The 12420-nt window shown below is 40.3% G+C and overlaps 1 protein-coding gene across 1 annotated transcript in view; it reads right to left on the reverse strand.

The window, feature by feature from the left end:
- Positions 1-12420, reverse strand: part of TTN (titin) — a 283020-nt gene that overhangs the window by 250289 nt on the left and 20311 nt on the right. The window contains exons 12-26 of the mRNA XM_079924045.1: positions 10770-11063; positions 10551-10673; positions 9069-9350; positions 8743-8808; positions 7771-8029; positions 7494-7554; positions 7166-7381; positions 6103-6245; positions 4638-4843; positions 3859-4092; positions 3504-3748; positions 2418-2674; positions 2136-2300; positions 1871-2039; positions 70-1763 (exon numbers count right to left, since the gene is read on the reverse strand). Of these exons, the coding sequence (XP_079780171.1) occupies positions 70-1763; positions 1871-2039; positions 2136-2300; positions 2418-2674; positions 3504-3748; positions 3859-4092; positions 4638-4843; positions 6103-6245; positions 7166-7381; positions 7494-7554; positions 7771-8029; positions 8743-8808; positions 9069-9350; positions 10551-10673; positions 10770-11063 (4414 nt within the window). The remainder of the gene's footprint in view (positions 1-69; positions 1764-1870; positions 2040-2135; positions 2301-2417; positions 2675-3503; positions 3749-3858; positions 4093-4637; positions 4844-6102; positions 6246-7165; positions 7382-7493; positions 7555-7770; positions 8030-8742; positions 8809-9068; positions 9351-10550; positions 10674-10769; positions 11064-12420) is intronic.

The raw sequence follows: 12420 nt of genomic DNA on the forward strand, positions 1-12420 counted from the left end.
AGAAAGACACTACTGGATATTCATGGATAAACAGAAACAGACCCATCAAATGAAAGAAATTCAAATTACCCTGGACGAGTAAGAATGCGTGACTTGAGGTTTCCCCAGCTATATTGATGGCTTTTACCATGATGCTGGCAGAGTCCTCAGCCGTCACATCTCTTATGACCAGCTCACAGACATTGTCTTCAGGCCAGTACCAGTAGATTCGGTCAGAGCGCTCAATCTTTACACCGTTTTTGTACCACTCACATTCAGGATCTGGTTTCCCCACCACTCTGACCCGGAAGTGTACATCCGATCCGTGGCCCACTGTTTGGCTTTGGATTCTTTCAAAGATTTTAGGAGCCTCCATACTAGGACTTAGTTCAATTTTATCAGGTTTAAAAGTTGGAATAGTGATTTTGCCTTCTTCGGCAAGGGCTTTCTTCTCCTCTTCAGTTAACTCTTTGGTCCAGTGGAGAAGTTCATCTTTTGTCTTCCTTAGAAGTTCTTCATAGGATTCATCCTTCTTACGAGACTTGAGCTCCACAGCAGTAATGGCCTCATAATAGCCTTCCTCAGTCCTGCGCTTGAACTTACTACGCAGCTCTTCTGACTCTTCAGGCACTTTTTCATGGGTAATTCTTTCAGTCCTTTTCAACCTCACAATTTCCTTAGTTTCAGTGGTGTCAGCAGGTCTGTCCACCTTTTGTACTTCGAACTGAAGTTTTCCAGGTTCATGTACGTGAAACTCAGGCTTTGGCTCAGGGGCTCGCCTAAGGACAGACCTAAAATCTTCCCTCTGTTGGATCTCAAGCTTCACTTTATGCTCTATCACACCTTCAGGGTTTTCTGCAGTGACCTTGACTTCACCCGTATCATATGATTTGCAGTCCACGATGTCCAGATAATGAATGCCATCGTAGCGAACTCTGAACCTTTTGCTTTTGCGGATGAGCTGCCCATTGAGGTACCAGTTGACTTTGGGCTGAGGGTAGCCTGTCACTCGGCAACGGAATCTGGCGGTCTCCCCTTCAAGTACTCTCGCTGGCTCTGGGAACAAGACGATGTCTGGCTTTTGCTTCTCCTTTTGATCGGTTGTCACACTTGTAAGGGCACCTTCATGAGCCATCCGTTCTAATTCTTCAATTCTCTGTAAGCCTTTCCTCCCCTCAGGCAATTGAGATTCTTCCACGAGACTCTTCTCGTCTTTGACAATAAGGGTAGCAGATGTGTGATCTGTTCCGTATTTGTTAGTAGCTCTGCAAGTAATGATACCACTGTCTCTGGAATACGCAACTCCATAATCAAGGCTGCAATACCCAAATTCATTGATCATACGGAGCCTGTTGGCAGCTTCCAGTGGCTTTCCATCATGGAGCCATTCCACCACCATCGTTGGGTCACCAATTGGTGTTAGCCTGCATTCAAAGTGGGCAGGCCCAAAGCGCTTGAGTCTTAAGGAAGTGAGTTTTTTCTTGAAAAATGGTTTCTGTTGTTTCTCTTTGTCATAGAGGTCACCCTCTTCCCATTGCTCTTGACCATATCGCAAATGGAGGGGCTCCAGTTCTGGGGCTGCAATCTCCTTTGCTCTATATGTCCCTCGTGGGATGATTAATTTTCTCTCTGGCTCAGGCTCTGCAAACTCAACTTCAACATTTACTTTGCACCTTGTAGTGTCTCGGCCAGCCTTATTAATGGCAGTGGCAGTGTACCAGGCAGAGTCTTGGCTGACAGTGGAGTCAATTTTAAGGGCAGCTTCTCCCTTGGCTCCTTCGATTCTATTAAAAGTGGGAAAATTAATCATCAGTACAGAAGTAGTTGTGGCTTCCTTGGTTACTGGATTTGTGTAATGAGCTTAGTTTTATTATTTTTCAAGCAAACTTACCTGATTTTTGGATATTTATGAGGTACAATGATCTCACTGTTTTTCAACCATATGATGTCAGGGTTGGGGTTACCCGTAGCTCTGACTTTCATTTCAAGTCGGGAACCTTCCTTTATGTTGAGATTTTTCAGTTTTTCCACAAACACTGGTTTTACCTGATGTTCCACAGCTGAAAGAGAAAGGTCATGATTCTGAGTAGGGCTGAACTACCTGTTTATAACCCAGGTGATAAGGTAATTTCTTTTTTAATCTTCAGAGCAAATACCTTCCACGGTTAAAATCACTGAAATTGATGATTTTCCTGCCCTGTTTTGGGCAACCACAGTCCATTCTCCAGAATCACTGGGTGTTGCAGGGACAATAATTAGTGATTGGGTACCATCTTCTTTAATGACTACTTTATGGGTATAGTCATTGACAATTTGCTGACCTGTAAAAAAATAGAGTAAAAAAGAAAACATGTTAAAATAGTTATTTTTAAATTGTTAGGCACACATATAAGCTTATTTTTGTGTTTAATGATTTATGAGCAAAAACTTATACTTACCGTCATGAAACCAGAAGGTCTCTGGCATAGGTCGACCCACGACCTTTAAGTCAAATCTGGCAGTCTGTCCTTCTAAACATTTGAAAGAAGTAGGTTTCAACACAAAGACTGGCTTATACAGTCTCTCAAGCTGTGACTCATCTGTTTCCTCCAGCCTACGTCCGGGGGACATCCGTGCAGGGGACATCCGTAGAGGGGACATCCGTGCAGGGGACATGCGTATCGGAGATCTGCTCACTGAACGTGGAGAGATGGACCTGAAAAAGAAAGGCAAAGCAGAATATTTTCATGAGGCATAGAGAAAACTCAGCAAGACAAAGCTCTTTCTTAATGTTATTTTAGAATTTACTTTGTGTACATATTAAAAGGTACCTCAAACTTGCTGGGATCCAAAACGGAATATATTATTATTGCCCCCAAAGCTATGCTGTTCATTTAGAATGGTCCTTAATGCTGTCTCTCCCTCACCACTGGGTTTAGTTAGTTACCGAACCTTTTTGGTTCAACTACCAAAATATTTCAATAAATGCTGGTTGCTTAAACAACCACGTGAATACATTTATGGAAAAAGAAAAATATACTTCTTTATCCCAGAAGAGGAAAAACATAGAAATTATATTTGAAAAAATCCCAAACTCCATCTATATACTGCAGCCAGATTGGCTTGGACTGGATTTCAAGTGCTGACACCACCACACAGGCTGGGTGAACTAAGGCAATTTTCACAGGGTCAGGGAAGCTGAGTGTTCCCACTTCCAAAATAGAATGATAATCCCTCCAAGGCAAGGTTGTTGTATAAATTAGGGTAACATATGTAAAATCTGATGTCAAATACACCTTTATAGCTTTCACTACGTTAGCTACAGCACTGGCAAAATAAATAATATGCTCCACAATGAAAATGCTTTTCTCAGCTTACGTAGGGGCAAGAAATAAAAACTGGGCAACTGCCGGTATTGCGCATGGCAAATTTCTGTGCTATCTCAGCCTTCAATTTTTTCTGCCACACAATAGCAATTTGCTACAGAGATATTTGGTGTTTTAAACAATTTCAATACTAGTCAACACAAATTATCACGAGTCTACCTGATTCTGCTCACTGGCTCTGGTGTGGGCATGTAAGTCGGAGCACTAAGTGGCGCAGCGGGTTCCACATACAATTTCCCTGAGCAAATTGCATTTCCTTTAATATTGCTGGCAAACGCGGTATAGATGCCTTCATCTTCCGGAAGAACAACAGGTATGCGCAGACTAGCTCTGCCATCTTGTAGAAAGTCCATATGGTATCTCTCTCCATGTCTGATGCGCTTGCCATCTTTGTACCATGCAATCTGCAAATAATATCATGCATATGTCAATATAATTTAGAGAAAATGGTTACACTGTAACCTATTCATGTCTTCATTGTAGCATGGAGGTATGATCAATGTTTATATTTTACCTTGGGTGATGGATACCCAGACATCTTGCAATGAAAAGTAACACCCATCCCTTCAAGAATTCTGTAATTCTTGACTCTTAAATCAAATCCTGCTTCAACGGCTTCAGATTCAGAAATGTCAACTGCCATCTTTTCTTCTCCGTCTTCTTCAAGAAGTTCTTCTAATGTAGTCTTTATTATTCTGTATTCAATTTCTTTAATAAGTCTCTCTTCAAAGGAAGAAATATGGAATTCCTACGCAGTGAAAAAGATGACAGTTTATTAAAAAGATATATGCCGACTGATAGAAATTCCTTAAGAGTATTCATTTCAGAGATAAGGTTTGATTAAAATTTTTAACTGCAAGAAAAATCTAGAAGGCTCTTGTTTTTGCTTGTTTGTTTTTCAGTGAGAATTAGATGGGTCATTGTTTTGTTTTTAAATCTGCATTCCAGTCATCTTTGTCAGTTCATGCTGTGGTGTCTTGGGTCAATGACATTCTAAGAGTATGGGTTATATATGCGATGTTCATCCTACCGATGAAAAAATGTTGGCAGTAATGAACTTGGTTGTGCTAGTATTTGTTTTTCCTGCTTATATGTAATTCCTATTTCTAAAGTCATGTGTGCAACATGTTATGAAGATTAAGGAACCTCGTCAGCAGTGAACCTGGACATGTTTATAGTAGTCTAACCCTGACCTATCACTTGAAAATGAAAATATCAAACAAAAAGAGGGGCATTGTGGGAGGAAAGTATACTGTATGAAGTGATTGACTTGGTCATTATTGTTATACTCACCTGGTCTTCCACAAAAGTTCTGACCATTACAGTATCTTTGGCCATTTTCTTCCTAATTAAGGCTTGCTCTTTTTCATACTCTTTTTCATATTCAGAGTATACATAGCCAGGTGCTATTTCTCCAACTTTAGGTTCTTGCACAAATGCAGGCATTTGTGTCTGGTAAAGCATTTCTTGCTGGGACTTCATCAGTGACTCATAATCAGCTAGGAGTTAAGAACATAAGTTAATTTTTAATGTTCTTATGAAAAAGCCTCCATGCCACTGTTCACTCAAGCAAGTCCTACACCACGGAAAGTTGATAACCAAAAGCCAGATCTGCCAACTTTTACTATCAAAGTGCTCAGTATAGACTAATTAGATTGAATTTCAAACCCAAACTTACGTTAAGAAGTCAAGGCAGCCACTACTATTGTAGAAAGAATTTTATATTAGTAGTCAGTCCTTTGGGATCAACCCTAGAGGTCTTCCTAATTTGCCATGTGGCTTTTGGCAATTCATTTATCTTCCTGGGTCTTGAGTGCTTTGCCAAATGGGGATAATATCCTAACCCTAAGGAGTTTTGTGCAGCTCAAATGAGACAGAACGTGGATGGTCCACTATAAATGTGAACATCTAGACAAAGATAACGGAGACCCACAGATACATTTTGTTTAACCTAAATGTTATTACACTTTTTTTTTTTCAAATTACTTATAAATATTGAAAATTCTGATTTCTAGCTTTTCTTTAAAACATCAGAAGCTTCATGGCATGGACATATATATGCTACCAAATGTAAATGTAATGTAAATGTAAAGTAGATAGCTAGTGGGAAGCAGTCGCATAGCACAGGGAGATCAGCTCGGTGCTTTATGTCCACCTAGAGGGGTGGGGTAGGGAGGGTGGGAGGGAGACGCAAGAGGGAGGAATTATGGGGATGTATGTATATGTATAGCTGATTCACTTTGTTATACAGCAGAAACTAACACACCACTGTAAAGCAATTATACTCCAATAAAGATGTTTTAAAAAAAAAAATCGTAAGCTCTAGCAACACTGAGCCTGGTACTGCATGCCTGGCAACAATGTACTGGAGTTGGGGAGCTACTGCCCCCTTGAGGCAGGGCGTATACTCTCTCCAGTTTGCCCCTGTCTGCCCTGCGATCACTAATATCTGTCTGGATCTGAAAGGCAACTGGATTTAGAATCCCTGCATTTTCAAAGGCATTATATGCTTAGAAATAAATGTACTGAAAAGAAACTATTGTTAGAACCTTCGAAGTTTAGCACTGGTATGGCTTTGGAGGCTGTGTGATCTAAAACATTTCCTATACAGCTGAGGCCAAGAGATGGGTCAGATGGGGACACAGCCAGTATCAGAACCAGGATATAGCAACAGGCCTTTTGACAATCACACGGCACTGCTACTTCCCTGCATTTCCATTTTTATTGTGCACACGGAACCACTTAGAATTGCACTCACCTTCTTCAAGCAAGGAGGCAGATGCAGAAGTTTCTCCATGCTTATTACGAATAACAACAGTGTATTCTCCAGCATCATCGGCAAACGTCATCGAAATCACCAGTTTGCACTCGCCAGTTTGTTTGTTGTAACTCACTTTGTATCTTTACGGAAATGAACACACAAAAAATTCAGCCATAAGTAACCCTTATGTGGATCTGTATAAAATTCAATGATCCTAAACATGGGACTAAGCTCCACCATAGAATATCAGATTGCTGAAAATTGAGCAAAATGCATAAGCATGAGTAATGTGGGCCAAGCAAGTTAAAATTTTCATTTTAAATAACAGTAATATACTCTTTAAAATAGATAATAGACTATAATACTACTAGAATCAACTGTATGGAAATAAGGGGCTTCAGTGTTTATGTTAGCAAATGATGAGGCCATTTAAACACTTAGGTATTTCTCTTTGCTCATTATTTTGTCCATTGTTTTATGTGAAGATCAAATGAATAATCAAAACAATAAATTCCTTTAAACATTTCAATATGAAGCCTTTGGTACACTATATTTATTCTCAAGATACGATGGCTACATTTTTAGATTGTTTAAGTTGCGGGAAATTCAAACCTAATTTTATGTTCAATTGCAGCAAATTTATTAGCATAGATTTTCATGTATAACTAGCTTTCTTCTTCATTACATGACCCTTTTTCTTTTATCTTTTAGTGCCTTACTTACTAAGCATTTTTACTGAAAGTTGTTTTCCAATCCCTTCTAGAAGAATATGTCGTGTGTGTAAAAATCCACACCATTTTCTCCATTTCACTAGCACTATAAGTGAATCAAAATAGAACATAAAGAAATGCATCTTCCACCCACTTTTGTCACAGAGCTTTGTTTCTCAATAAGACTTCATATGAAAACATGAAGATACCTCAAAGCGCACTATGAAGGCGCCATAACAAAAGAGCCTACCTTTGAGGGATGGTGGGGTAGGTAAATCCTACTTCTCTCTTGGCTTCATATACATATCAGACAAATCACAGAGAACTCTATCATTCAGCCATAAAAATACCTGTATCCAGTGGTTAGAGGAACACCGGACTTCTTCCAGTAGACGTGGGGCTTTGGGTTGCCGTCAACCTGGCATTCAAATACAATGCTCCCGCCTTCTACCAGTTTCTGTACCACTGGTTTTGTAATAAAGAAAGGAGCGGCAGGTTCTCCAGGCCCTGCTGGTTCCTCTGTGATGCTAGTGTCTGTCATTGTCACATCCCTTGATTCCACAAAGCTGGAAAGAGAATTCCCTTCATATTAGCTTCTGGACTGCAATTTGCCAATACGAAAGGAATGAAAAAGCAAAACGGTACTACAGCAAAACTCATTAGCAAAAAGCGTGTTACCGTTTCTCTTCGGTGGTAATTTTCTCAGCCACAGCTGTTTCCTTTTCAAACTCTTCTGACACTACAAAAAGACAGAAGTTTCTCTTGTTAAGTCAGATATTTAGTTTGTTTCATTAGTGACCTCTGCTTAGCATCACAGTTAAGCTGACCCCATAATCAACCCCTCAATTCCAAAAGGGCGCTCCATTACGAGGTGTGCAGACACCGTATGGTGAAAAGAAGTGTCAGGCGACAGCGACGGCATGTGTGGAAGGTTGGTGGGGGTGTGGCCACTGACCTTGCACAGCTAGATAGCAGGATGTGCTGACAGTCCCAGCCTCGTTCACAGCACTGCAAGTAAATCGCCCACTGTCTTCTGCAAAGGCTTCACGAATCATAAGACGAGCAATTCCACTCTGGAAGCTTATCTGGAAATCAATGGAGCTTTCTATTTGGTAGTCTTCCCTGTACCATGTCACTTTTGGGGATGGGTATCCAGAGATGTGGCACTCGAAGGTGACAGATTCACCTTCAATAACAGTCACGTTCTTTAAGCCCTAAAGAGAGAAGAAAAAGGAAGTATTGATATATGTGCATATTCATGAATCATCTCTATGTGTTGTAACAAATGTGGGGGTGGTTTGACCTTGCACACTCTAATTGTCATAAAACGCTTTCTTAATATCAAGACTCTAGAAATATTAGTAGAGAAACTCCCTTGGAAATTGGAATATCCCCAATCTGAAATAAATGTAAGGCATTTCCAGGTTCATAGGGTAGAACTGTATTAATACCATATAATGGGGCAACTCTGTACCCTCTGTGTTTTGCACATATTCAAATCCTAACGAAGCTTGAAGGCTCAGCAGCAGACGCTGCCTCTTCAGCAAAGCTTTCCATGCTACCTTCACTTGGAAGTAATCTAGCTTTCCTCCAGACGCTCCCTCTGTTGAAGTGCTTATCACCTTCTACATTTCATTACGCTTATTTACGTACATCTTCTCTGATAGTAAGACAAAGATTTCAAAGAGGGCCAGATTGGTCTTGCGATAGTGCCTTACGCATAAGAGAAACTCATTAAATCTGTTGAATACATGACTGATGGCTGTCACACAGAATTCCCCCTCTCCTTGCCAAATAGTATGTGGTCTTAAAATTAGTACTTGTAAATGCACTCGTGCAATTTTCCAGTTTGAGAAACTGATCTTTGCATATATGAAAATTATTTGATCAGATATGCATATGATCCAACACAATCAACTTTACTCACCGAGACTAAAGTTGGTGGCGTAACAGGGATTTCAACAGGTGCAGGTATTCTTGCTGTTTCTGTCACCTACAATTTTTACAAAGGATGTTACAAAATGCTCAGGAAATTAGGGGAAGCCTCATAAGCTCTTAGCATATGCAAAATTATAAAAATAACTTGAGAAAAAGAGCTCCGACCCACACCATGCTCAATAAAATGAAGTGCAAGCACGGTGATGGAGAAAGGCAGGACACCTGGCTGACCACTTCTGTAGCACAGACTGGCCAAGCGCCTAGCCGTCCTCCACAGGAATGGATCAAGAGACAGCGGGCGCTCCGGTGACCAACCTTGGCTTCACGCTCGTGCAGTACTTCGAAGTGCTCTTCACGGGCTGCGCCACCAGTGATGCTCACCCCGACTTCCTTCTTCACCTCAATGTCAGCTTGACTCTTAAAAGTCTCTGGTGTGTCCACAAAGGGGAACTGGGGTGAAGGGGTGGGCTCTGCTCTCGCTCTAGCCTCAGCGGGCTTCACAGTAGGTGGCTTCACGGATTTGGTGACCTTCTGAGCGGAATGTGTGGCTGACAACTCTTTTTGTAACGTGGCAATAGCGCTACCAGCTATTGATGCCTGAATAGAAACGGAGTCAGAAAATAAAGTCACTTAACTGTCATCCCAGTCATTACTCGGAACTGCTTTGCCACTAGTATTCCTGGGGTGAGTCTGAGTCTCTTTCCTATATGGTCCCTTTTTTATTGTTCTCATTATCACTTTTATAGTTAATGAAATGTCAGAGATAAGCCAGTTATAAAGCTCCTTGTCATTCCTGCCAGTTTCTAAAATGTATCTGAAAACCTTCCTTACAGAGTTATACTTAGAGCTTCTTATTTTATGCTCTTATCATAAAGGGACTGAAGGTCTTCTAAAACTCGGTCATGAATTTTCACTTAACCATCCCAATGAAGCTGTATTTGAAAATACGACGGTGGGAAATTCAAAAATAATAAAAAATTTAAATACTTGGTTAATTCCTAAGAACTACTTTAAAATAGCACATTTAGGCTTCGGCCACAAATCTGTGTGAAAGGTGAAAATGGAGATGCTTAGAAAAATATCTTAAGGGCTTCCTTACTCTTTTTATTCTATTGCTGTCCATGGTTATTTGGTTTCCATAGTAATTTGAGACTATCCCAAATGTAGGTATTAAACATACCTTACAATCCTTTGAAGCGTACAAAGTTTAGATTCCATGCCTTGGGTGTGTAAAGTAAGAACAGTTGTGACTAACACTGAGGGTTATTAGGCCCTGTCAACTTGCTAAGGATTTTACATGTACTAACTTGCCCCTGATAACAGAGCTAATAAGGGGCAGCGGCCAGGGTACTTATCCAGGGCTGTGTGATTCCACAATCCAGCCCAACTACCACACAGTCCCACCTCTCCATTTTGCTACAGTGAGTATACGCACACATGATTTCTCAACGTCTGTCTTTATTATTGGTATCAATTCTCATTTAAGTTACTCTGAAATGTCTCACAGAATGAGGAAAGCTGAACTGCGTAACACATCATCTTTTACAAAATGTGAAAGGAAAGAAGCCTGTATGGATTTGTGTCTTCTCAGAGGTGTAATATAACCAACTGCTAGCCTAGGCTCACCCTGCTGGGCAAGTTTCAGACTTTAGGGGCTTCTGAGTCCACTGTGAAAGCAAACAGACATCATCAAAAAGAGGCCCACATTGGCTTTCGGCAAAGATACCCTACGTCACCCATTAGATACTTTCTTCCTTCGAGCCTAACATTTCTTTGTCAAGCTCATTAACTTCTTACCTCATATCCATGTTCTGGCTTAGGAACAGAAATTTTTGAAACGGTAAAGTGAGGGCTTGCTGTGCGGGGGCGTTTATCCACATGGACTAATCTTTCACTTGTTAGATCTGTAGTTTTCTTGATCTGCGTGGAAATGGAACTCAGTGATACCCGTGTTCACCAGGTGAGCACGGCAGTTAAGCTCGCTTTCCCGGGAGCAGCCAGTGGGTCCAGACTCACCTGTGATGATATGTGCATTCCCATTTGATCCGTAGTTGTGATATGAGTCTCAGAAGGAGCGTGGATCACTCCAGGCTTGACTGCTTTAGGGACAATGTGGGGTTCTGAGGCTGGACGTGGCGGATGCTCAGTTACCTTGGCGGCAGACACGTGTTCCTTGTGCTCGTACTCCAAAGTGGTCTTCTGAGCATACATTTCTTCAACGTGCCCGGGTTCTCTGGGCTCTCGAACTCGGGCCTGGTCTACTGCAGCAACCACTGTTGCTACAGCTTCAGCCTTTTCCCCAACGCCCACCTGCAGACAAGGTTTCCAGAATTAATACTCAGTAATGTCAGTCATGTCTAAAGGCACGATGGGCCGACGGCACCTACGTTACAAAGCTATGTTAATGTCTCCAGAAATATGACTTAGAAATGCATTTACGAATTTAATATTTCATTGATTATTATAATGCATGGACATCTAGTTAGATACACTCTGAATCCTTGCTTAAATAGATTAGACATTAAATCACATAAACACAACATAGGACAACACAATGTGTATGTAAAACAGAAAGGAAGTTTTGAGTTTGTCTAGTACTTTGTCCATGGCAGACAGTCAATTAGCACTTGTGAAATCAGGACTTCGGGGCTGGTTATCTTCATTGATTATTTTTATTGCCGATCATTTAGTCCAGCGTTGGTGCAACGACGGCGATGATAAAAATGCACTCAATACTGTCACACTCCCATCCAGAAAAATCAGTTGCTACAGAATTGTACAGTCACATGCAAATCTAAGATAACATGAAAACTTGTGAACACACAGGGAACATATTAATTTACTTATGATTCCCTAGGTATAAAATTTGTTTAATCTATTAGAAAGTATCTTTCTTAAAACACACGAATGAAGATACTGTGATGAAAATGAAAGTGTTATATTTGGATTCAAGAGAACAATCTTTCACAGCAAAGTTCAATTTACTATTGTAAGTTAAAGTGAAGAAGGAAAAAGAAATGTTGTTTTCTCATTTCCATGAATCTGATTATCATAAATGGGAACACATTTTGCAAAGGAGTTTCTCTTTTAAAGAAAGCAAGCCAGTTGATACAGCTTATACGTTATTATTCTCTGCAGTACTTGGAAACAGCATATCGCAAAAATCACATCACCGTGTTCATCAGTGCTCTTTAAAAGAATGCTGGAATATTTTATTAATGTTCAGTTTTCTTTTCTGCTGCTGTGAATAGAATCTAGATTGCATCTGAAGTGTTTTTCAAGTGTGCTACCTCTATAGCTGTTAAAATTATTCTCTGAACCATTTAAGATATAAATGAGGTGTTTCTGAGACGAAATTGGGCCTTTAGTGATTATAGGCTTCATCCAGTTCTCCATCAAGGAAGCCACAAACAATCTAATCTGCCTTGAAGAATTGCAGATACCATTTTCACTTTAGATTGCATCTTAGAAGAATGCAAAATATATGTGAGGATTAGGTGGGTTAAGTTCATTCTTCTGGTTGTTTCTTTTTTTAAACCATATAGGCCATTAGTTGACTTTAATTTTATAGATGTTTTAAAATGTTAACATCTTCAACTATACACACACACACACACACACACGTATAAATTACTTTGCTTATAGAATGATTACATTTACATTATAT

Source organism: Stenella coeruleoalba (genome assembly GCF_951394435.1).
Source record: "Stenella coeruleoalba genome assembly, chromosome: 6".
NCBI classification, from domain to species: domain Eukaryota; kingdom Metazoa; phylum Chordata; class Mammalia; order Artiodactyla; family Delphinidae; genus Stenella; species Stenella coeruleoalba.